The sequence below is a fragment of the Clupea harengus genome, chromosome 26 (genome assembly GCF_900700415.2).
Source record: "Clupea harengus chromosome 26, Ch_v2.0.2, whole genome shotgun sequence".
NCBI lineage: Eukaryota > Metazoa > Chordata > Actinopteri > Clupeiformes > Clupeidae > Clupea > Clupea harengus.
Window position 1 is genome coordinate 3,354,615 of NC_045177.1, and position 25,905 is coordinate 3,380,519.

Genomic DNA, 25,905 nt, shown 5'->3' on the forward strand with positions numbered 1-25,905 from the left:
TTGTAATGTAATGTGGATGGGTTAGTGGTCAGTTCCAAAGGCTTGTAATGTAATGTGGATGAGTTAGTGGTCAGAGGCTTGTAATGTAATGTGGATGGGTTAGTGGTCAGTTCCAAAGGCTTGTAATATAATGTGGATGGGTTAGTTATGGCGTTACTTTATTTATTACACAAATATCTCACACACTTTTGCCCAATTTGATTTTTTTGGAGATGTAATTCTTCATCCCATGCTAGTGGTATGATACATGAGTATCCAGATCATGTGTTCATTTGTTTGTATTTTATAATACAAAGCAATTCAATTCAATTCAATTCAATTCAATTCAATTCAATTCAATCCAATTTAATTATATTCAATTCAGTCTTCCCCCTAGTGTAATGTTATTGCAGCGCCCCCTAGTGGATATGTGCCTTTAATGTTATTGCAGTGCCTCCATTGTATGTGGCGTCCCCATTCCCTTTATGATGGGCATGACACTTTAAATTAACGTACCTTTAATGTGGGCGCTCCCGAAGTTCCTTTAAAGAATTTACTACACTATATGTGTGTTAACCCATATGGTTTTGTAATGTTAAGTGAATTAACACTTTTCAAACTCGCTTAAGCAATCCTTAATCCTTAATGTTCGGTCTCTGGCGAATAAAATGGATGAACTGCGGCTGCGGATCACCACTAACAAACGGATCATGGACTGCAACGTCATGATTTTTACAGAAACATGGCTCAACAGCGGCGTCCCTGATAGCGCCATCGAGCTAACGGGGCGCTACATCCTCCGGGCGGATAGAACAGCAGAGGACTCCGGTAAGACCAGAGGCGGTGGACTATGCATCTATGTTAACAAAGACTGGTGTACGGACACTGTTATCATCGAGAGCCACTGCTCTGCTAACCTTGAGTACCTCATGGTTAAGTGTAGACCGTTCTATCTGCCTAGAGAGTTTACATCAACTGCTGTGACTGCAGCTTATATCCCCCCGGATGCTAACGCTAAGCTGGCAATGAAGGAACTGCATGCTGCCATTAGCAAGCAACAAACTTTACATTCGGAGGCAGCCTTTATTGTTGCGGGTGACTTTAATCACTCCAACCTGAAGACTGTACTCCCCAAATTTCACCAGCATGTCTCCTGTCCCACGAGAGGAGACAAGACTTTGGACCATGTCTATACTAACATGGCTGATGCTTACAAAGCTGTCCCCCTCCCCCACCTAGGTCAGTCTGACCACCTCTCTTTGTTTCTTCTCCCGAAATACACACCACTCATCAAACGTGTGAAACCCACAGTGAGGACAGTTAAAGTGTGGCCAGAGGGAGCAGACTCTGCACTACAGCACCGGTTTGGACACACAGACTGGAGTGTGTTTGCCACCCAGGCCACACTGGACTCCCACACGGACATCAACGCCTATGCCTCATCTGTACTGGACTTTATCAACACCAACATCAACAGTGTCACCACCCTCAAACAAATCACCACTTTCCCTAATCAGAAGCCATGGATGAACAGGGAGGTCCGCCTTTTGCTGAAGGCACGCGATATTGCTTTCAGATCAGGTGACACCCAGGCCTACAGTTCATCCAGGGCCGACCTGAAGAGGGGCATCAAAAAGGCCAAGCACAGCTACAAGCTCAAGATTGAAGAGCACTTCAAAAACAACTCCGACCCCCGACGCATGTGGCAAGGCATCCAGGCCATAACGGACTATAAACCCACTAACACCTCCCCCCAAACCGGCGAAGCATCACTCCCTGATGAGCTTAACAGCTTTTATGCACGATTCGACAGGGACAACCAGGAGGCGGCCATCAAGGCTGTACTCACTACAGACAACCAGCCCCTCACACTCTCCTCCACCGACGTGTGTGCTGCACTGAGCAGGACTAATGCACGAAAGGCTGCTGGCCCTGATGGCATCCCTGGACGGGTGCTCAGGGCCTGTGCTGGGCAGCTGACTGAGGTCTTGACTGACTTATTCAACCTGTCACTGGCCCAAGCAGCTGTCCCCACGTGTTTCAAGACCACCTCCATCGTGCCGGTGCCAAAGCACTCCAAAGCAGCGAGCCTTAATGACTTTCGCCCAGTTGCACTCACTTCAACCATCATGAAGTGCTTCGAGAGGCTGGTCCTGGCTCATCTTAAAACATGCCTACCACCCACACTGGACCCCCTCCAATTCGCCTACCGCCAGAACAGGAGCACGGAGGATGCCATCTCCACGGCACTACACTCCACTCTTTCCCACCTGGACAACAGTAACACCTACGCGAGACTGTTGTTCATAGACTTCAGCTCTGCATTTAACACCATAATCCCCTCCAAACTGATCACTAAACTCAGTGATCTAGGCATCAACACCTCCCTCAGAAACTGGATTCTGGACTTCCTAACCAACAGACCCCAGTCTGTCAGGTTAGACAACAACACCTCCTCAACCCTCATCCTGAACACTGGTGTCCCACAGGGCTGCGTGCTGAGCCCTCTCTTCTACTCCCTCTTCACCCACGACTGCACAGCTGTACATGGTTCTAATACCATTGTAAAGTTTGCAGACGACACAACGGTGATTGGTCTCATCAGCAACAACGATGAGTCGGCCTACAGGGAGGAGGTTCAGCACCTGGCAGAGTGGTGTGCCAATAACAACCTGGCTCTCAACACCAAGAAGACCAAGGAGCTCATTGTGGACTTCAGGAGGACCAAAGGTGGTGCACACACCCCGATCTGTATCAACGGGACGGAGGTGGAGCGTGTCGCCAGCTTTAAATTCCTGGGTGTCCACATCTCCGAGGACCTCTCTTGGACCCTCAACACCTCAACCATAGTCAAGAAGGCTCACCAGCGTCTCTTCTTCCTGAGGAGATTGAAGAAGGCCCATCTGTCTCCTCAGATTCTGGTGAACTTCTACCGCTGCACCATTGAGAGCCTCCTCACCAACTGCATCTCAGTCTGGTTTGGCAGCTGCTCTGTTGCGGACCGCAAAACACTCCAGAGGGTGGTGAAAACTGCCCAACGCATCACTGGTTCCCCACTCCCCACCATCGATGCTGTCCAGCGCAAGAGATGTCTGCGGAAGGGGCGCAGCATCAAGAAGGACAGCTCTCACCCCAGCCACAGACTGTTTGCCCTCCTCCCCTCAGGGAGGCGCTACAGGGCCCTCCGTTCCCGGACCAGCAGGCTCAGGAACAGCTTCTTCCCTGCGGCTGTCACCCTGTTGAACTCTGCACCACGGTGATAGTTCCCCCTGGCTACCCCCTCACACTCCTTCCTGTATTCCCCTCTCTACCCTGGCCTGACTGCCACACACCTACCTCCAGCCACTGAACATTTGCACTAAATTGTTCATTGTATATATCTATTCATGTTAAATTGTTGTCATATCCATATTCATCATACTTATATCTTATCATGTCTCCTACCTCATTTATAACTTTATAACCTCTACTGCCACCTTCACCTGTACTTCACCTGCACTTTACATATATCTATATCACATCTGCACTAATCACCTTTATTGCTGCTCATGTTCTTACTGCTCATACCACTTATATCTTATGTCATACTGTATATACCATATGTATCTATATTTATATTACCATTTGCACATACTCTGCACTCTTCTACTTTGCACTTCTGGTTAGATGCTAACTGCATTTCGTTGCTTCAGTACCGGTACTCTGCAATGACAATAAAGTTGAATCTAATCTAATCTAATCATCTAATGAGATGAATTTACTAGTATATTAATTTGCCATTAAATAAAGAATCTCCCCTTTTTGAAAAAAAAAACTGAAAATGTTTACTGTGTAAAATATTGAATTAAATTAAAACGAATTATTTGGTATAAAAGTGTTCAATAGGATAAGTGTCTACCTAGAGACTAAATGTAAACAGAGATACAGACACACGAGTTACAGAGCTGGAGAAAGACACAGAGGCAGACACTTTCTCTCTTTCAAATGTAACAGACAATAGTAATAGTATCCCATGATTAAGGTAGTATTCATATTATGTCTACTCTCTGTACAGATCTAACATTTTATTGAGTAAAGCACAAGTTAAAGCCATTCACCAAAATCCAGGTGTTGTTAATGTAAATAACACATTGCAATGAATTTTGTTTATTTTTTTTACTTACTCATGATCCAAAATAATCTGCAATTTACTTGTCGGAGAAGAGTCATCGCGACCATATCCTCTCGCTCTCTCACTCTATATATACATACAGTATATATACAGATGTATCCAGGATATTTGTTTATTTGTTTGTAGTTTATATTTATATTTGATTCTAGTTTGTGTAATTTATCAATCAATGGTTCTTGATCAGGATCTCAGAGGATGATTCAGGGTTATTATTCTTTTTTAGACTTAAAGTGACACGGCTGTGATCTGAGAGTCACCAAGACTGGGCCTTCAGATTGGAACTTTATAATGTCATACAGACATATATTATTATATTTATTATGGGTTATAATTTCACACACACACAAATGCCCACCACACAAACATATTTGAAAAAACACTTACTTCATGTTTTTTTTTAATTGAATTCATGTACCCTAACAATTTATGTTTTCAATCTCTACCCCAAGACACATTCGAATATAATAAAAAATACTTCATCTTGTACATCAAATGTTGTTTAAAACTTAGCTAATCAAGACATATTTCAGTAAGTGATACTCCATCATGTATTAGCAGGGCAGCACATCATTTGAATGGATCCTCTGGTGTCTCTTGAGATTTGAGATTTGGTTAAAGGCCTTTCCACATTGAGAACACAGATGTGGCATTTTCTCTGGTATGTGTAATCTGATGGATGGTGAGGTCAGAGCTACTCCTGAAATACTTTCCACATGTAGTACACTGATACGGCTTTCCCCCAGTTTGGATCATCTGGTGTGTCTTGAGAGAACAGATTCAACTAAAGGCCTTCCCACATGTACTGCATTGGTGTGGCTTTTCCCCCGTATGGATCTTGTGGTGTGTCTTGAGATTACACATGTGTCTAAAAGCCTTCCCACATGTACTGCACTGATAAGGCTTTTCTCCTGTGTGTATTCTTTGATGAAATGCAAGACGGGAAGGTGTGGCAAATGTTTTGAAACACTGGGAGCATTAATGTTTTTCCTTCCTGGTGTCCAGTCGCTGATGTAATTCCTGGTATGAAGTTTTTCTGCACTGGGGGTTTTTGTGACATCTCTCTTTGTTTCTTTTTTCCTCAGAGCTTCCTTTTTTGTTAGATTGGATCCTTTGACTGTGTCCTATAATATTATAAATAAAGTTCAGCAATATTTTCTCTCTTCTCCGCTATCTGGGGTGTAATTTCTACAATACTGGTACATATTTTTGATGTTTATTTATTTATTGTTTTTTTACTAGACATGTTCATCACTTGGAAGTTACTTAGTATAAAGTGTCTTCCTAGAGACTAAATGCAAATGCAAACAGAGATACACACACAATTGAGTTACAGAAATAGAGAAAAAAAGTATGGCACACTTTCTCTCTATTGAATGTAACCGACTGCAGATAGTATCCCATTACTAAGATATACCCACAGTGTTTCTGTTCTCTGAATAGGTCTCACATTGTGGAGCACAAGCTAGCCATTCTCTAAAATTCAAGTATTGTAAATATACATAACATAACATTACTTAACATAACAGACAACTTACTTGTAGGTGAAGAGTTGAAGTCACCATATTCTCTTGAATCAAATTCTTCTTCATCTTTGATTTCCATTGGTGAATACTTTTCTTCTTTCAAGGTCATGGTGGGTGACATGTACATTTCAGTCTTGCATTCATATTCCAGTCAAGGATTTTCTTCCACTGTCTTAAATGTAGACAGATAGCCTTGTAGAAAATCATCAAATTATTCTTCTTTTATCTCCTTCTTCACTGAAGTCGGCAGTTGTGAAGGTTCAGTAAATCCAGACATTTCTGACTTTAGTTCTGTTTTGGAAAAAGAAAATTGGTCCTACTATCCTTTGATGCAAGGATACAGTGGAGACAGCGGTCATTAACTATTCGCAGTGGTGAATATCAATGACAGACCTGCTAATGTTGGGGTGCCCCATTCAAATCAACTGAACTTTTTTGAACATTCTGAAGAGCCGTAAGAAATAAAGGTCTGCCCCTAATACAAGCCTGCCCCTAATACAGGCCGGTGCGCTGTGCAGCCTAAGTAAATAAAAGCCCCAGCCACTATTTGAGGATTTACGGTAGTTATCAAAATTATTATGGATTATAATTTCTGATATTAGTATTTGAAAGGGGAGTCCTATATAGATTGCACACAGGCAAATGTAAATATCTGAGGAAGTGAGTTCCTTTTATGAATGAATCCATACATGTGAAGTCCCTTTCTGTTCAGGATGAATATGACTTGTGCGTTTTTCTGTCAAAAATGCAACAGTTCCCTCGGACTCTCTTCCACATTTGACATGAGAATGTTTAACAGATGAAATACAGAGTTTCCTATAATGAGGAATGGAGAGACATTTAGTCTCCCCCATCTCTGACACTAACACATCTATGAGCTGTTGATGAGCCGACAGCCTTCTGATGAGGTGACGTGTAGGCGATGAGTCTAGGCAGCTCGCACAAACACTACTTTTTCTTGTACTGTACTGTAATGAGGAATGGAGAGACCAGTGGCGTAAGGTAGTTACAACGGGCCCATGTGCAGGCTTTTATGACGGGCCCTAGAGAATGCTAATTACTATCGTAGCGCTCCCTTCTTCCGCCCCGCGTATAATAAAAAAAAAGCTACTCAAAGATGTTTGGTATCGATATAAATAGTGTTTAATTAATCAACCTTACATATTTCAGAAGTGAAGGATGCGTACACAATGAACAAAGTCTTGTATGACTCTCAGCGGGAACATTTCTTACCGTAATTTTATTTTAGAAAAGTAATAATAATAAAATGCTGACACATCACTCAGGGCAGCGATGCTGATCCCAGCTGAACTTCTGCACTGCTGCTAGCATGGGGTCCTCCGTGGCGGACCCCTTGGGCTGGGGACTGTTTGTTAAAAAGCCAAAAGAATCTAATTTAGGCAGCTTTGCCACCTCCTCCTCCGGTTCTTTTTCCTACTGCCACTTCTATGCTTAAAACGCTTGCAGGTGTGCTGTGCTCAATTCACTTGCTTGTCTTGACCTTCAAATTGCTCAATAGACTATAGACATTAATATGTCTATGGGCCTGGCTCACGGGCCCAGGTGCGACTGCACCTGCTGCATCCCCTTTAGTTACGCCACTGGGAGAGACATTTAGTTTCCCCCTCCCCCATCTCTGAAACTAACACATCTAACTGTTGATGAGCCCACAACCTTCATATGAGGTGCCGTTTAGGCCATGAGTCAAGGAAGCTTGCACAAACACTTTTTTTGTACAGGCGCTAATTACGGCTTGTCGATTATATATTGTACACCCCCACACACATACATAAATCCCCCCCACACAAACATACTTGAAAAAAAAAACTCACTTCAAGTTTTTGTATTTATTCAATTCATGTACCCTAACAATTTGTGTTTCAATCTGTACCCCAACATACTGTACGTTTCAAAACAATACTTCATGTTGTACATCAAACTCAGCTAATCAAGAAATATTTCAGTAAGAGATACTCCATCATGTATTATCAGGGCAGCACATCATTGGAATGGATCATCTGATGCTTCTTGAGAACAGATATTCGGCTAAAGGCCTTTCCACACTGAGAACACTGATACGGCTTTTCCCCTGTATGGATCCTCTGGTGGGTCTTGAGAACACACATATGGCTAAAGGCCTTTCCACACTGTGAACACTGATGTGGCTTTTCTCTTGTATGTATAATCTGATGTTTGGTGAGGTCAGAGCTACTCCTGAAATACTTTCCACATGTAGTACACCGATACGGCTTTTCGCCAGTATGGACTTTCTGGTGTTTCTTGAGATCACACAATTGATTAAAGGCCTTCCCACATGTACTGCACTGATGGGGCTTTTCCCCAGTATGGATCCTCTGGTGTAACTTGAGATGAGACTTGTGACTAAAAGCCTTCCCACATGTACTGCACTGATGGGGCTTTTCCCCAGTATGGATCATCTTGTGTGTCTTGAGATGAGACATGTGACTAAAAGCCTTCCCACATGTACTGCACTGATGGGGCTTTTCCCCAGTATGGATCCTCTGGTGTAACTTGAGATGAGACTTGTGACTAAAAGCCTTCCCACATGTACTGCACTGATGTGGCTTTTCCCCAGTATGGATCCTCTGGTGTATCTTGAGATTAGACATGTAACTGAAGGCCTTCCCACATGTACTGCACTGGTGTGGCTTTCCCCCAGTATGGATCCTCTGATGTGTCTTGAGATGAAACATTTTACTAAAGGCCTTCCCACATGTACTGCATTGATGGGGCTTTTCCCCAGTATGGATCTTCTGGTGTGTCTTGAGATTAGACAATTGACTAAAGGCCTTCCCACATGTACTGCAGTGGTGTGGCTTTTCCCCAGTATGGATCCTCTGGTGTGTCTTGAGAGCAGACATTTTACTAAAGGCCTTTCCACATGTACTGCACTGGTGTGGCTTTTCCCCAGTATGGATCTTCTGGTGTCTCTTGAGAGTAGACATCTGACTATAGGTCTTGCTACACTGAGAACACTGATGTGGCTTTTCCCCAGTATGGATCCTCTGGTGTGTCTTGAGATTAGACACGCGACTAAAAGCCTTCCCACATGTACTGCACCGGTGTGGCTTTTCCCCAGTATGGATCCTCTGATGTGTCTTGAGATGAAACATTTTACTAAAGGCCTTCCCACATGTACTGCACTGATGTGGCTTTTCCCCAGTATGGATCTTCAGGTGTCCCTTGAGAGTAGACAATTGCCTAAAGGCCTTCCCACATGTACTGCACTGATGGGGCTTTTCCCCAGTATGGATCCTCTGATGTGTCTTGAGAGTAGACATTTGACTAAAGGCCTTCCCACATGTAGTGCACAGATGGAGCTTTTCACCAGTGTGTATTCTTTGATGAATTACAAGATAGCAACGTCTAGCAAATGTTTTGAAACACTGGGAGCATTCATATTGTTTCTCCTTGGTGTCCAGTCGCTGATGTAATTCCTGGTATGAAGTCTTTCTGCACTGGGGGCTTTCATGACGTTTCTCTTTGTTTCTTTTTCCCTCAGTATTCCCTCTCTTGTTAGATTGGATCCTTTGAAGGTCACCTAGATTATTATAAGAATACAAAATGTAACAATATATCATCTCTTCATTTGAATGTAACAGACTGCAGATATTATCCCATGACTAAAATAAACCCACAGTATTTCTGTTCATTAAATAGGTCCCACATTGTGAAGCAGGAGTTAGGCATTCTCTAAAATTCAAGTATTGTAAATATACACAACCCTCTACAATAAGCAAGCCACTTACTTGTAGGTGAAGAGTCGAAGTCACCATATTCTCTTGAATCAAATTCTTCTTCATCTTTAATTTCCATTGGTGAATACTTTTCTTCTTTCAAGGTCATGGTGGGTGACGTGTTCATTTCAGTCTTGCATTCATATTCCAGTTCAGGGTTTTCTTCCACTGTCTGGATTGGAGAGGGATAGTCTTGTAGGAAATCATCAAATTCTTCTTCTTTTATTTCCTTCTTCACTGAAGTAGGCAGTTGTGAAGGTTCAGTAAATCCAGACTTTTCTGACTTCAGTTCTGTTTAGGAAAAAAGGAACTGGGTCAAAATATCCATTGATGCAAGGATATCGTGAAAATCAGCAAAGAAAGAACTACAGTATAGTTGTATTGCTGGTGAATTACACGTACAGTAAACGTCCAGATCATCCCAGTGCAAGCCTTAAAAAGTTGAGTTTAGTAATCTGACTCCACAGTTCTGCTACAGTGCTGCTTGAAAGTATGTGAACCCCTTGAGCAGTTTAGAGTTTTCTGTTGTTTTACCATGATTTTCCTATTTTATCATCACCAGTTTTACATGTATTGTGGCATCACAAGGGGACGTGTGGTAGAGGGGCGCTATGTTCCTCGCCCGGAATGGCTACCAAGCCACAAGATGGCTGCCGGGAAAACTCCATCTCCCAGAATGCACTACTCAGACAGGTGCAAATGCCTCAGCCCTCTGATTAAAGCTGGAGCTCAGGTGTGGGAGAGGGAGAGAACAAAGGAGCTGAGACACACACCAAGCAAGAGGCATCGTACGTGGCACAAACTGAGTTCGGTGTCTGATGAACTTTGAGTTTGCAACCACAGTTGGTAGGACTTAAGTTAGGAGCAACTTTATGAAGCCTATGTTTGCCTTTGAAGAACTTTATTGTTTTGCTTCCTGAAATACTTTTTGTTGGTTAATAAACCGGATTCTTCGTTGGAAAGCACTTTTGCCTGCTCTGTCCTGTTGTTTACGCACTGCCCTACACCTCGCTCAGTGGTAAAACCTCTCATGATACCACAGTATGATATGTCAGGTTTATGTTTATCAATTGCATGTACTTGTTTAGAGGGAATTGTGTGAGTAGCCAAAAAACTACATGAAACATGGAATTAGTGTATGTGCAAAAGTGCATAAGTGAACCCCCAGCTGCATTCAAGTAGATAACAGATTCGGTGAAACACATTTGGGTGCTTAATTAGTCAATTAAGCAAACCAATCAAATGAGACATCCTTAGGAAAAGGGGTTGGGCAACACAGCTTCTGGACAGAATCTCCCAGTTTCCGGCTCATTGTCTCCCCCTAGACCATGAAGTCAGGTAGGATAGTAAATCACATTTTTTGTCCGCATAGCACGACCAGTTTGATGTAGTGAAATACTGTTGAGTGGTACTGTGCTTGGCATCGGCAATTCAAATACGAATACGAGTGCGAGCATTTTAACAAAGTATCGGCCCGATACCCTATACTGGTATCGGTATCGGTGCATCCCTAGCAGATAGCATCCCATAAGTAAGGTATTCCCACAGTATCTCTATTCTCTGAATAGGTCTCACATTGTGAAGCACAAGTTAGCTATTCTCTAAAATTCAAGTATTGTAAATATACACAACCCTCTACAATTAGCAAGCAACTTACTTGTAGGTGAAGAGTCGAAGTCACCATATTCTCTTGAATCAAATTCTTCCTCATCTTCGATTTCTGTAATTCATCAATCAATGGTTCTTGAGCAGGATCTCATTTATTTTCGCAGTAGAGGTTTTTAAATACAGAAATGTGTATGTTATATTTTCAATTTTTTTTCACAGCTGCAGTAACTGCCACTTCTGTTTGCTTTGATTTATCTGTGTGTCATTATTGTATGTATTCCCATTTGAATTATCTGTGTCATAAATGAATGTATTCACATTTGAATCAATATAGTCTGATTCTCTCTCAGGTCCCTGCCATTCATGTCTCCCATAACTAAGACTGCACCTTTAGATTGGAACTGTATAATTTCAGACTCATACAAGGGTATATAGTAGTGCTGTCAAACGATTAAAATATTTAATCACGATTAATCGCATTTAGGTTATAGTTAACTCAAAATTAATCGCGATTAATCGCAAATTTTGTATCTATTCTAAATGTCCCTTCATTTATTCCATCATTTTATTTTTAATTTGAATGCCCTTATTAACATGGAAAAGTGGATTGGCTTGCTTTATGCAAATGTTTTATTTTATTGAAAACTAACATTGCCAAACAGGGCGATACAAAATAAAATGATAAAGTGCACATTTCAGGTAAACAAGGACTCAGCCTAGTGCAGTTAAACCATGGCTTAATATTTAATTTTTTTCAAGTTTGCTGGGAACATAGCAATCAGGCCTCTTATTTCAGAAACAATGATCCCTAACAGTTAGGTTACCAATAAAAGGTAAGCCTACTACTTCTTTGCTTTCAGCCAGCTGCCTGTTGACATTTTCAGACAACAGTGAAGCTCACTTCTTTTGCACAACACAACTTTTAAAAGTAAACTTTCCATTCAGAAGCTTTTTATCATCCATTTCGCCGTATCGCGCTCACCATTCACTCAAACCGCAACGTTAGCCTACTACACAGTTTGCGAGGCCAAAAAGAACGTTAATCTTTAAAAAATATATATATATATATATATATATATTTTTTAGAAATATTGCGTTAATTTCGCGATAAAAATCACGGCGTTAAAATGGGTTTGCGTTAACGCCGTTAATAACGCGTTAAACTGACAGCACTAGTATATAGTAATTATATTTATTATGGATTATAATTTCTGATTGTAATATTTGAAAGGGGAATCATATATATGGCACACATGTAAATGTTTCTGGTAGTATGAGTTCCTTTTTAACTTAATCCATACATTTGATGTCCCTTTCCTGTCTGCCCATCCGTTCGTCTGTCTGCCCATCTGTCTGTCTGCCCATCTGTCTGTCTGTCTATCTGCCCATCTGTCTGTCTATCTGCCCATCCGTCTGTCTGTCTATCTGCCCATCTGTCTGTTTGCCTCCCTCTACAGTATCTTTCAAATGTAACAGACATGGTTAAGGGATTCACTCTGTTCTCTACTATAACATTGATCTTTTTCAGACATTTTATTTCTGATTATATAATTTTAATTATATTTATTATTTTCTAGAATTGAAAATGTAAATTAAAACAGCAGAAGACAGAATGACGGCAGACTCTTTCTCTCTTTCAAATCTAACAGGCTGCAGATAGTGTCCCATGATTAAAGTATTTCCATAGTATCTATATTCACAATGTAACTGACTGCAGATAGTGTCCCATGATTAAGGTATTTCCATAGTATCTATATTCACAATGAAACAGACTGCAGATAGTGTCCCATGACTAAGGTATTTCCATAGTATCTTGTTACGGACAGTGTTCTGTATGTCTTGTATGTATACATGTTTTAGGCCTACACGTATTGTGTTCTGTTTTGTGTTGTTGTTTTGTGTTGTTGTTTTGTCCCCCTCCTGTTTTCATTCTCCTACTTCACAGATGTGCACACCTGGTTCCAATCATCAAATCACCACACCTGTTCCAGATCTCCCATCAACCATTCCCCTTTAAATAGTCCTGTGTTTGTTAAGAGTTGTTGTTGCCTTTGGGTTGAGCTATGGCAGAGCTTTGGTGGAGATCTGTTTGCTACTGTTTGCTACTGTTTGCTACTGTTTGCTACTGTTTGCTACTGTTTGCTACTGCTTAGGTTTTTTGATTTGTCTTTAGTTATAACACATTTGTTTAAACTCTATTACTTTAGTTGTTAGCAGCCTACTTTTGTTTTGTCTTTGTCTTTGTTAATTATTTTTGTTGTGCGCACAGGGTCAATGAGGATAGGTAAGATACTCCGGGGTTTACATATTACATACACGTAGGTTTACTTGTTGTTAATACCCTAAGTTAGAGTGAGCACCACCCACTGTACTTTTGGGTGCTAAGCACCGGTCAATGGTGGGGTGGGTTTATTTATGTTCTTTTCTTTGGTGCCACTGACAGTCCTTGTTGATCCCTGTGTTGCTTTCTGTAAATAAGTACTTTCTTGACTTCCTATTGTGTCTTGGCGTTTGTGTGACTGCACCCTCATTTGCCCAAACCTGTTGCCTTTATGTCGCGTCCTACTCCGAGCCACCAGGGGGCGTAACATATCTATATTCACAATGAAACAGACTGCAGATAGTGTCTCATGACTAAGGTATTTCCATAGTATCTATATTCACAATAGAACAGACTGCAGATAGTGTCCAATGATTAGGGTATTTCCACTAGTATCTCTATTCTCTCCACTGGTCAACTAAAGCGCAAATTCCAACAGTAAATAAACAGTCATGTTTTGTAAATGTAAATGAAACATTGCAATAGATTTGGTTTGAGTTTGTGCGTCTCAGTCTAACAGTCATGAACCACGTTCTCTCTTTCAAATATAAAAGACTGTAGACAGGTTTCCATGATTGAGGTATCCCCATAGTATCTCTACTCTCTCCACGAGACTCACATTTTGCTGAGTAAAGCACAAGTAAAAGCATTTGCTAACCATTCAGTGTTTAGTAAATGTTAACGAAACATTATAATTAATTCGATCTGAATTCTACTTAACCAACTATTCAGCAACTTACTTGTAGAAGAATCGTCATCACCACATTCTCTTAAATCTGGTTCCTCTTTCATTTCCATCAGAGAAGAATTTTCTTCTTTGCAGGTCAAGGTTGGTGATGTGTGCGTCTCAGTCTTACAGTCATGTTTCAGTTCAGGCTTTTCTTCCACTGTCTGAATTTCAAACAAATAATCTTGTAGGAAATGATCAGATTCTTCTTCCTCTTTAATTTCCATCAGTGAATCATTTTCTTCTTTGCAGGTCAAGGTTGGTGATATGTGCGTCTCAGTCTTACAATCATTTTCCAGCTTTTCTTCCACTGTCTGAATTTCAAACAGATACTCAGATGGGAGATAATCAAATTCTTCTTCTTTTATATTCTTCACGGACATGAGTAGTTGTGATGGTTCAGTAAATCCTGACATTGTAGACCTCAGCTGTCTTTTGCGATGGAAAGCCAGCAGGACATTTCTGTAATGAAAGTAAAATATTAGCAACATGCCCAAACACCACAAAGACACAAACAGACAAAAAGACACAAACAAAACACCCTAACATCTGACAAAAGATAACCAAGGACAAATGGATGGTCTGTAGAATATCACACAAGTCAGACAAAAGTTTTTTGAAGTGAGAAAAAAGAAACATTTTACAAAAAGCATATTTGAACAAATCTGTACGGGCTTAATGTAGCCATCATCCTACCCAAAACAAACATCTGTATACAGGGGCGGGCTAGGGGGTGCTATAGCTCCCACTGGATTAGCCATAGCACCCCCATAGCACCCCCAAGAAAATAATGGTTTATTTATTATTGTTATTTAATTTAATTCTGCGTTCTTAATTTAATTAATTGTGTGATATAATATTTCAATCACAAAAGAAAAAAATAACATTGAAATGAACAGATTGTTCACGTAGCACGACACAGACACGTCGCATGCGTGAACGTTGACGTTTCCTGACGATTAAAGGAGAAAGAGAGCTAGTGCACTGTCAAAGTCAAAGGCAAGCGGTAGTATCAACAAATTCACAATAATGGATCAGTTTTTGATACCCAAAATTCCACGAGTAGAAGAATCATGTGACGTTGAAGAAGAAGAAATGCAAGGGGTAGCTGAATCTGATTTAGAAGAAGAGGAACGTCGTGGTCAAAGAGATCAACCCTACACCTCTACTGAGGGTGCTAGCCATGCTACACCTGGTCTGCTGGCTTGCCCGGATTTTGCTTTTCCAGCATAGTTTTGTTTGCATTTTTGCCTGTTCTTTAAGAGTTGTATTGTACAATGATACAATGATCTAGCTCTGATTAGTGTGATTTTGAGTGCCTACTGTTTTGTTTCATTCAATTTTAAAAGGGGCCTGCCTTTACACCGTTTAAGATTTAAGGTGGAACGGTCTTGTTAGATGTGTCACATTAATGAATGCGGTCTCTTTTTGGGATTTTTCTGGATCCGCCTTAAAAAATCAGAGATTCTAGCCTAGGACGAGCAGTCTGTCTGCTAGCCAGGTATACAGACGCTTCTATGTTTTTATTGATTGTGACCTGAAATAATATATACTTTTTGAAAGCATTTCTGACTCTTTGACTGTATTACTTCATTCTATCTGCTATTCTAATTTGGCCTCTTTAGTTTAGAATGTATTGAACTATTTATGTTTAGTTTAATTTGTCAGACATGGTAGTGGTGACCTGGTGGTCATCTGGCACCAACTTTAACCCCCACTGAAGTAAGTAAAGTATTTGAGATTACGAAATCTATAACATGCTGCATGCATTTTGTCAGTGACCGTCGCAGAGGAACACGGCTATGTGCGCGTCCGTCGGAAGCAGCCTAATGATAATAATAATACGATCGATTTGTATGGCGCTTTTCATGGACCACAAAGACGCTTCAGAGAGCAAACATGTAAACAGATATGACGATGGTAGGGAGGTGTTGTAGTAAAGAACCATGTGACACATATGCTATCACCCTAATTTCATAGCACCCTCGGTCAAACGCCAAGCACCCCCATAGCACCTGCAGAAAAAAATATCTGGCGCCGCTACTGTCTGTACAAGCTTTAGGTAATCACCATCCTACCTAAATCAGACATCTTTACGGGCTTAAGGTAATCAACATTCTACCTAAATCAGACATCTGTACAGGTTTATTTCAGGTTCAGATTTTTTAATGTTTTTTTTTTTTTTTTCATCAAAAGCTGCCCTTTCTCTCAAATAGCCCCTGCTTGCGTGTAAAATCGCTCTGCTCCTGCTCAAAACGGGTTATCTGCACTCAAATACTCTGTTACTTGCAGAAATGTCCTGTGTTTCAGTTGAAGTTCTCGCACTCAAATACACTGTTGCTTGCAGAAATGTCCTGTGTTTCAGTTTAAGTTCTTGTCCTCGCACTCGGGCTGCTTTTGCTCACAGACTTCTGCTCTCTCTCTCTCTCTCTTTCTCTCTGATTGTTATGAATATACGTAACCAAAATTCACCAACCAATACAAAATCATGACGTGAAATGAACGAAAATGCTTTCAGATTGCAAGACCACGTTCTATATTAAAGGACAAAAACTGCATACATCGACAAGTTTATTTAAGTGAGTTAATCAACTATTGTTAGGTGCATATTTACATTTACATTACATTTACGTCGCTTTTGTCCAAAGCGACGTACAAGAGAGGCATATGAGCCCCTATCGCAAACTTCACACACACCAGATATGCCCGAGTTATGGTATATATTTGGCATCACAAGGTTACTTGACTTACCTAAAAAACGGGAGCTCCACAGAAACTTATGTTAGGCGTCGGTCAGTCGGGGTCATAGCCTCATAATGCTCACTGCCGGACATCTTCTGCAGCCGTTTTCGGTTTATTTGAGACGGACATCGGTTACAATAGGATTTAAAAGAACTATAATCCAGCATCGAATGCTTAATAGGAACCCTTTCTACTCTAACCACCGTAAATATCTGTGTGTTTTGTTCCCGGGTTCCAAGCACGTTGTTTGTGATAAAAGTTCCTTGAAGCTGGCGACAATAAGATACATTAAAGCCAGTTAAGAGTGTCAAAATAAAAGTCCACTACAAAATTCAGTTTAAAATGTTCGTTTGGCAAACTTTTCTACGTTTTGCACAACATATGCACATTGTACTGCTAGCTAGCCTAGATAAATACAGTGTATGCTATATTGCATCTGCAAATATTGTAATTGTAAAATCAATAACATTTTATTTATATAGCAACTGAATTTGTCTCGAGTCTCAGAAGGAAGAAGGAATATACATGAAAAACACAATATAAATAGAAGGTACTACACAGTGTTATAATAAGGTTACTATTATAAGGATAAAAAGAGCAATGAAGCAGAAAACTACGTCAAACTACATCAAAGCAGAGAAAAATCTTGCAAAAAACCAAGAAAGAAATTAACACTAACCCATCCACATTACATTACAAGCCTTTGAACACTAACTCATCCACAATACATTATAAGCCTTTGACCACTAACCCATCCACATTACATTACAAGCCTTTGAACACTAACTCATCCACATTACATTACAAGCCTTTGGAACTGACCACTAACCCATCCACATTACATTACAAGCCTTTGGCCACTAACCCATCCACATTACATTACAAGCCTCTGGCATTAGCCACTAACCCATCCACATTACATTACAAGCGATGGCGCGTGTGTGTGTGTGTGTGTGTGTGTGTGTGTGTGTGTGTGTGTGTGTGTGTGTGTGTGTGTGTGTGTGTGTGTGTGTGTGTGTGTGTGTGTGTGTGTGTGTGTGTGTGTGTGGGGCATTGGCCCATCTTCCATACTAAGAGGTGACAGAAAAAGGAACTTCACAAGTGGGCCTGTAACCGTGAGGCTTCTTCACGCCACCAGTGGCTGGAACTCTTTTGTAGCCAACTGCTTACTTGGGGCTTTGTCACCACTGGATTTATGAGCAGTGTGCATGGTTCTTGCCATAGTGTTAAAAATGCTGCCTCCACCAGTTGCATCCAGCTGTGCACCCCACTGTGTGGGCCACTCACGGGACCTGGGGTCCATAGAGAGGTCATCTTATCATTTGATCCCAGAGTTCCGTGGGGCTCGTGCACAGTGGAAATTTACGGACCTTTTGATCACTTCAAACCGGTTTCAAGGCTCCCCCTCATCTCCACTATATAAGCCATTACACTTCATCATTGCCGTGCGTCACTGAGAATGTGAGTGTTTGTGTATATGTGTGTTAGTTATCTAATCTGTTTCATATCAATGGATATCAAGTTTATGTAGTGTGGTAATTATTCACTATCATGTCATGTTTCAATCTGTTACCGTTAACCAACAAGTTACGGTTGATACGGATAAATAGAATGTTCACCGTTACGGCACGGCGGCAAGGAACATATCTTCATCTGATTCATAACATTCATCTTGTATATATCATATTCATTCGGGTTGTATATAATGGTTCATCTTTATTGTAGGTAATTGTTAATATTTGTATATTTGTCATTGTGTCATTCCATAGAAACCACGGATAGTCAATCACGGTTCATGGATCATTCGATCATTGTCAGCCAATGGATAGTCCTTTACAAAGATAATTATATTCACGAGCATCATTTATTCATCAACCACTTCATGTCTTCACTTTGTGTGTGTGTGCAATAAATACTTCATTACATCCGTCATCATTGGGACATTGACATCATTCTTGTTCTAACCAGACAGTCTGTGGCGATTGTCACCTATTTCAAGTAATCAGCATACAGTCCTTTGGGATTTATTCAACTCACATATCCCCTATCTTATATGGTCCTTCTTGCCGGAGAATTACAATTACCACAGTTCAGGATGTCTATTCCCAGAGACAACACCCGTGCTCGCCGTGATGGCCGTCAGCCCCTATACTTGGATGACTTCTTGTTGGAACTTCCGAGACGTCTCCTTCCACGCACCCTTCCAGACCAAGCCGTTGTGGAGCCATCAGTCCAAGCCATGTGGACGCTCTAGCACCACCTGCTGGACAGAAGCAGTCAAGCCCACTCCCAGAGGCATTCCTCTCAGCCCTCAGAGAGATGAGGGATGACAATCAACAATGAAGGATTGATATGCAGCAAATTGTCCAAGCCCTCTCACCGCGTGCATCAGATGCACCACCAGCTCCAACCACCAGCTTCGCTGCCGCATCCAGAGGACGACCCCACGTCGCAGACAGTGGGGTATCCTATTCAAGGCTTCCTTTCCTGGACTTCTCGTCCACACCGCTGACAACCAGGCAGCCCTTCCTTCAGCCAGTGGATGACCTGCAAGGTGTGCCGTGGACTACGTCTCATCATTCTCAGCTGGTGGTCCAACCAGATGATGACACGTTCCCCCACCACCTCGCCAGTGTTGTACCACGACATGGTCAGTGCAGCAACACAGAGATCTCCGTGGCAGGTGCAACGCCCACATCATCCACCCCAACAGCTTGTGGCTGAGTTGACTGACCATATGCGGAGCATGCATATGCGTCCAGAGCACAGCCCAGCTGCTCACGCACCGCCATCTCAGGTACCAACACCGCAGTACATAGTGCCATTCACTCCTCCTTGCACCTCATCAGCCCGTCCTTACAACCCATCATACCAGGTTGCTGGTCTGAGGCCACTGGGGCAGGGTCCTTACGATGGGCTACCTACTCCTCCCCGACGAGAGAGCACCTACAGAGGACCAAAGCCTCACATCCCGTGCTTCACAGATGAAGACCCTCGCCAGTTTGCCCGCCTGAAGCTGGCATTGGAGAACATCCTGCCTGCGGATGCGCCTGAGCGGTTCAAGTACCAGATCCTGGTCGACCACCTGAAGCTGAAGGATGCTCTGCTGATAGCAGACTCCTACTGCAACAGCCGGTATCCATACACCAACACCATGGCATCACTCATCGAGCTGTATGGCCAGCCACACAGGCTGGCTCTGCAGCGCATCAACGAGGTCCTTGCTGAACCTCCAGTCAAGATCGGTGACAGCAGGGGTTTCCGCCTGTTTGCGCTAAAGGTGAGGGCCCTTGTGGGGATGTTGGACCAGCTGGGGAAAGAAGGGCGAACAGAACTGGAGTGTGGGTCACATGTGTCACGACTGCTGTCAAAGCTTCCACATGACCTGCGCATCCAGTTCAAACGCTACATCGACCCCATTCGGACACCAATCCCCACACTGCTGGACTTTTCTTACTGGCTGGAGAAGGAGGTCCGTGTTCAGCAGGATGAGGTGCCATTCATCCACTCCAGAGCACCGCTGGAAGAGCCACCTGACCGCCAGAAAGGCGTCAGGTCGAATCAGAGCCCAGCCCTGCATTCCACCACTGTCCTGCTTGGGTGTGACTCACCTGTTAAGGCAGTCGAGCCCACCAAGACAGCACAACCCCCACCACGGAAGGCAGAGCAGCTGCAGAAGTACTGTCCGTTCTGCAACAACATTCAGCACTATTTCAATCAGTGCACAGCATTCAAGCAGCTGACTAAGGATCAGAAGGTCAGCTGGATCAAGACAAGGAAACGGTGCTGGAGGTGTGGGAGAGACCATCCAACCGTGCAGTGCTACCTCAAGGCCAGATGCCAGACCTGCAATCTGACGCATCTGGAAGTGCTGCACGAGGTGAATGCCAGACCGGAGAAGCCAGCCCCCGAAGCCAGTCAGCCGGTGGCGTACTACCTCGATCCTGCCAGGAGGGGTGGTAGCGTACTGCTGAAGATGGTGAAGGTGTGCCTGTTCAATGTCAACAAGAAGATGGAGACATACGCCATCTTGGACGACGGTTCCGAGCGCACAATGCTACTTCACAGTGCTGCTCAAGAGCTGGGTCTTCACGGACGGAGTAAGTTCACAGTGCTGCTCAAGAGCTGGGTCTTCAGGACTATCCGTCAGGACATCAGGTCTGTGCCAGGGAGGTCAGTGTCCTTTTCCGTGGCATCAGCCAGTCACCCTCAGAAGCGGTTCAGGATAGAGCAAGCTTTCACCTCAACAGAGCTTGGCTTGTCCACCCACTCATACCCAGTCAAAGCCCTGCAGAAGGCCTATCACCACCTCAGAGGCCTGCCCCTTCATTCATTCAGTCCAACCACTGCTCCTCATCGGGTCTGACTACCCTCATCTCCTCACCCCAGTTGAGCGAGTGCACCTAGGCCCACCAGGTGGACCGGCTGCACTGCGCACACGCCTCGGTTGGACACTGCAAGGCCCTTTCAAGGTACCCATGCATCAGTCCTCCACCCCTCAGTGTCTACTCACTGGGAATGAGACTCCTTCCACTGAGCATCGCTGTCAGGGGACCAAACCCAGGCAGAGGGATGTCAACAGGACACGGGATGTGTCAGGAGTCCATCCGTGCAGAGGCACACAGCAAGAAAAGAAATAAGTCATCACAGCCAGCAGGTAGAGATGAGTCATCCCTCAACAAGCCTGCTGACCTGCGGAAGTCATCCTTCTGTGGTCACGTCTCTGGGACCTCTGCTCAGTCTCTTCAAAATGCAGGGGGTTTCAGCAGCTACCAAGAGCTGCTGGAGGCCTCTATCAGAGCATGTCATGGGGCGGCCACGCCCACAGACCCCGCAGCAGAGGACGTCAGGCAAGCTGAGCTTGCTCTCCTCCGGACAGTTCAGAGAGACTGCTTCCCGGAGGAATTCATTCTTATTTCTACAGGGAAACCTGTCTCTGCAGCCAGCAGACTGCTCAGGTTGGCTCCTGAGTTTGACGCAAAGGTCCAGCTAATCCGTGTGGGGGGTCGGCTCCGCAGGTGTGAGTCCCTGGAGGAGGACGCATTGCACCCCATAGTGCTGGATCCTCATCACCCCATCACCAAGCTCATCATCCAGGACGGTGACAGCCAGCTCATGCATTCAGGCCCGGAGAGGGTGTTTGCTGAGCTAAGGCGACGGTTCTGGATCTTGAGGGGGAGACAGGCCGTCAGAAAGCACCAGCACGGCTGTCAGCATTACGTGTCTGTAATGTTATTGCAGCGCCCACTAGTGGAGACTGTAATGTTATTGCAGTGTCCCCTAGTAGAGACGTGTCTGTAATGTTATAGCAGCATCCCCTAGTGGAGACGTGTGTCTAATGTTATTGCAGCGCCTCCATTGTATGTAGCGTCCCCATTCCCTTTACGATGGGCATGACACTTTAAATTAACTCACCTTTAAAATGTACTACTCTATATTTGTGTTAACCCATGTGGTTCTTGTCACAGTGATTCATGGACACCTGCACCATTTTTAGATGGATGTTGCCAATTAATTTATATTTAAATAGTTAAATATTGTTTGAGACCAACATCCTTGTCAAACTAATTTGGTCTGTCTAAAGTAGCATGTTCTTCTTTAACCAGCACCTATTGTTGATGTACAGGTTTCCCTCCTATTCCATTTCATGACAATATTTCCCCTGTAGTGCTATTGTGTACATACCTATCTACAGGTGTTGGTACCATTTAAATATGATCAGTGGTTCTGTGCTCTGGCATGAGACCAATCTGGAACCAACTGAGGACCTTATTTTCCAGAAGAAATGGCATAATTCTCTTAATGATATTGCAGAACAGTTTCTCTAAATTGTTGTGAGATGTAATACCTCTACAGCTGTTTCGGTAGTATTTGTCCCCGTCTTTGAAAATTGGGACAATTAGATTTTCTTTCAAAGTTTCCGAGAAATGTCCTAATTTTAGTATTAATGGTGCAGTGTGGAGAATTTAGATTAGCAGAACTGGAACATAAAATGTCTGAGACATACGGGGGTATATAGTCATTATATCTTTGATCGATTATAATTTCTGATTGTAGTATTTGAAAGGGGAGTCATAAAGATGGCACACAGGTAAATGTGAATATCTGAGGAATTGAGTTCCTTATTAACATAATCCATACATGTGAAGTCCTTTCCTGTTCAGGATGAATATGACTTGCAAGTTTTTCTGTCAACAATACAACAATTCCCTCAGACTCTTTTCCACATTTGACATGAGAATTTGTAACTGAAGAAATACAGAGTTAGCTATAATGAGGAATGGGAGAGACATTTAGTCTCCCCTCCCCATCTCTGATATTAACATATCTATGATCTATTGATGAGCCCACAGCCTTCATATTAGGTGACGTTAGGCCATGAGTCTAGGAAGCTCGCACAAAAACTACTTTTTTGGCGCCAACAACTGCTTGTCGATTATATATTGTACAACCACACAGACACAAATCCCCACCACAAAAACATACTTGAAAAAACACTCACTTCAAGTTTCCTTTTATTGAATTCATGTACCCTAACAATTTATGTTTCCAACTCCACACCATCATACGTTTCAAATATGATAAAATAATACTTCATCTTGTACATCAAAACGTTGTTTAAAATTCAGCTAATCAAGAAATATTTCTGTAAGTGATACTCCATCATGTATTAGCAGGGCAGCACATCATTTGAATGGATCTTCTGGTGTTTCTTGAGATTAGACATTTGGCTAAAGGCCTTTCCACATTGAGAACAATGATGGGGCTTTTCCCCAGTATGGATCCTCTGGTGTGTCTTGAGAGTAGATATTTGACTAAAGGCCTTCCCACAGGTACTGCATTGGTGTGGCTTTTCCCCAGTATGGACCCTCTGGTGTATCCTGAGATTAGTCATTTGACTGAAGCTCTTTCCACCACTGAGAACACTGATGTGGCTTTTCTCCTGTGTGTGTAACCTGATGGCTGTTGAGGTCAGAGCTTAGACCTACAAAACTTCCCACATGTAGCACACTGATACGGCATTTCCCCAGAATGGATCCTTTGTGTACCTTCAGATGAGAGATGTCTCTAAAGGCCTTTCCACACTCTGAACAGTGATGTGGCTTTTTTCCAGTATGTGTCTTCTGATGGCTGGTGAGATCTGAGGTACTCCTGAAACTCTTCCCACAAGTATTGCAGTGATACGGCTTTTCCCCAGTATGGATCCTCTGGTGTGTCTTGAGATGACCCATGTGGCTAAAGGCCTTTCCACATGTACTGCACTGATAGGGCTTTTCTCCTGTGTGTATTCTTTGATGACTTGCAAGATTGAAACGTCTAGCAAATGTTTTTGAAACACAGGGAGCATTCAAATAGTTCCTTCCTGGTGTCAGTCGCTGATGTAATTCCTGGTATGAAGTCTTTCTGCACTGGGGGGCGTTTGTGACATCTCTCTTTGTTTACTTTTTCCTCAGAGTTCCGTCTTCTGTTAGATTGGATCTTTTGAACATGTCCTATAATATTATAAATAAAGTTCAGCAATAATCTGGGATGTCATTTTGGATATGGTTTTTGATACATTGGTTATTTGCTAGACATGTACATAACTTGGAAGTGACTTAGCATAAAAGTCTACAAAGTCTACCTAGAGACTAAATGTAAATGTAAGCTGAGATACACACACAAATGAGTAACAGAGTTAGAGAAAAATGATGGCAGACACTTTCTCTCTTTTGAATGTAAACAGACTGCAGATAATATCCCATAAGTAAGGTATTCCCCACAATATCTCTGTTCTCTGAATAGGTCTCACATTGTGAAGCACAAGTAAGCTATTCTTCTAAAATCCAGGTATTGTAAATATACATAATACATTACAATAAACAAGCAACTTACTTGTAGGTGAAGAGTCAACGTCACCAATATTCTCTTGAATCAAATTCTTCTTCATCTTTGATTTCCATTCGTGAATACTTTTCTTCTTTCAAGATCATGATGGGTGACGTGTTCATTTCAGTCTTGTATTCATAATCCAGTCCAGGCTTTTCTTCCACTGTCTTAAATGCAGACAGATACTCTTGTAGGAAATCATCAAATTCTTCTTCTTTTACCTCCAGCTTCACTGAAGTGGGCATCTGTGATGGTTCAGTAAATCCGGACATTTCTGACTTCAGTTCTGGTTAGAAAACTATCCTTTGTGGCAAGGATACGGTGAGAATCTGCAAAGAAAGAACTACAGTATAGTTCTTATGCTGGTGAATTACACATACAGTATACTTCCAGAGCATACCAGTGCCAGCCTTAAGGTGACTCCATGCTGTGGTGTTAATATATAGCTTCTTCTGTCTAACCAATTAGCTTCCTGGATTCAAACGTAGCCAATCAGCTGTAGGAGCCTTTGGAATGTAAACTAGCATGACAAAAGATTATGGGCAGGAACTACATGTCTATGAGCACCGTTTGCACGTCTGATGGTCCTCAGGTGGGCATGGCAATTGCTCTTGCTGCAGAAACTCCACAAAGGGAGGTAGGTGGGGGTGGGGTGGATGTGTGAACTGAGAAGTGTGGGTGGGCTGATGAACTGAAGAAAGCCAATGTTTGCATGTATGTTTTGTAAATAGTATATAACTCCTTAGGAGGATAAAGGAGAAATATATATCAGAAATACTTATTTGAACAATATTTACCCAGTTAACATTTTCGGTGATCTTTTTCTTCTGTTCCTTCCCTTTGTTAAAATGGCAGACGCTTTCTCTCTTTCAAATGTAACAGACTGCAATAGTATCCCCATGATTAAGGTAGTATGGCAAATTATGTCTACTCTCTGTACAGATCTAACATTTTATTGAGTAAAGCACAAGTTAAAGCCATTCACCAAAACCCAGGTGTTGTAAATATAAATAACACAATGCAATGAATGTTGTTTATTTTTTTTACTTCCTCATGATTCAAAATAATCTGCAAATTGCTTGTAGAAGAGTCATCGCGACCATATTCTCTCGCTCTCTCACTCTCTCTCTATATATATATACACAGATGTATCCAGAATATTTGCTTATTTGTTTGTAGTTTATATTTATATTTGATTCTAGTTTGTG

General features: G+C 42.4%; 1 protein-coding gene across 1 annotated transcript; it reads right to left on the reverse strand.

Moving 5' to 3' along the window:
- Positions 1 to 7,501: 7,501 nt before the first annotated feature.
- On the reverse strand, positions 7,502 to 23,724 carry LOC116219785 (zinc finger protein 271-like). The gene is made up of 3 exons (XM_031563709.1): positions 23,514 to 23,724; positions 19,089 to 19,091; positions 7,502 to 9,014 (listed from the first exon to the last, which is right to left on the reverse strand). The coding sequence occupies exons 1-3, from the start codon at positions 23,721 to 23,723 to the stop codon at positions 7,662 to 7,664; spliced, it is 1,566 nt and encodes a 521-aa protein (XP_031419569.1). The 5' UTR covers position 23,724; the 3' UTR covers positions 7,502 to 7,661.
- Positions 23,725 to 25,905: the final 2,181 nt, after the last annotated feature.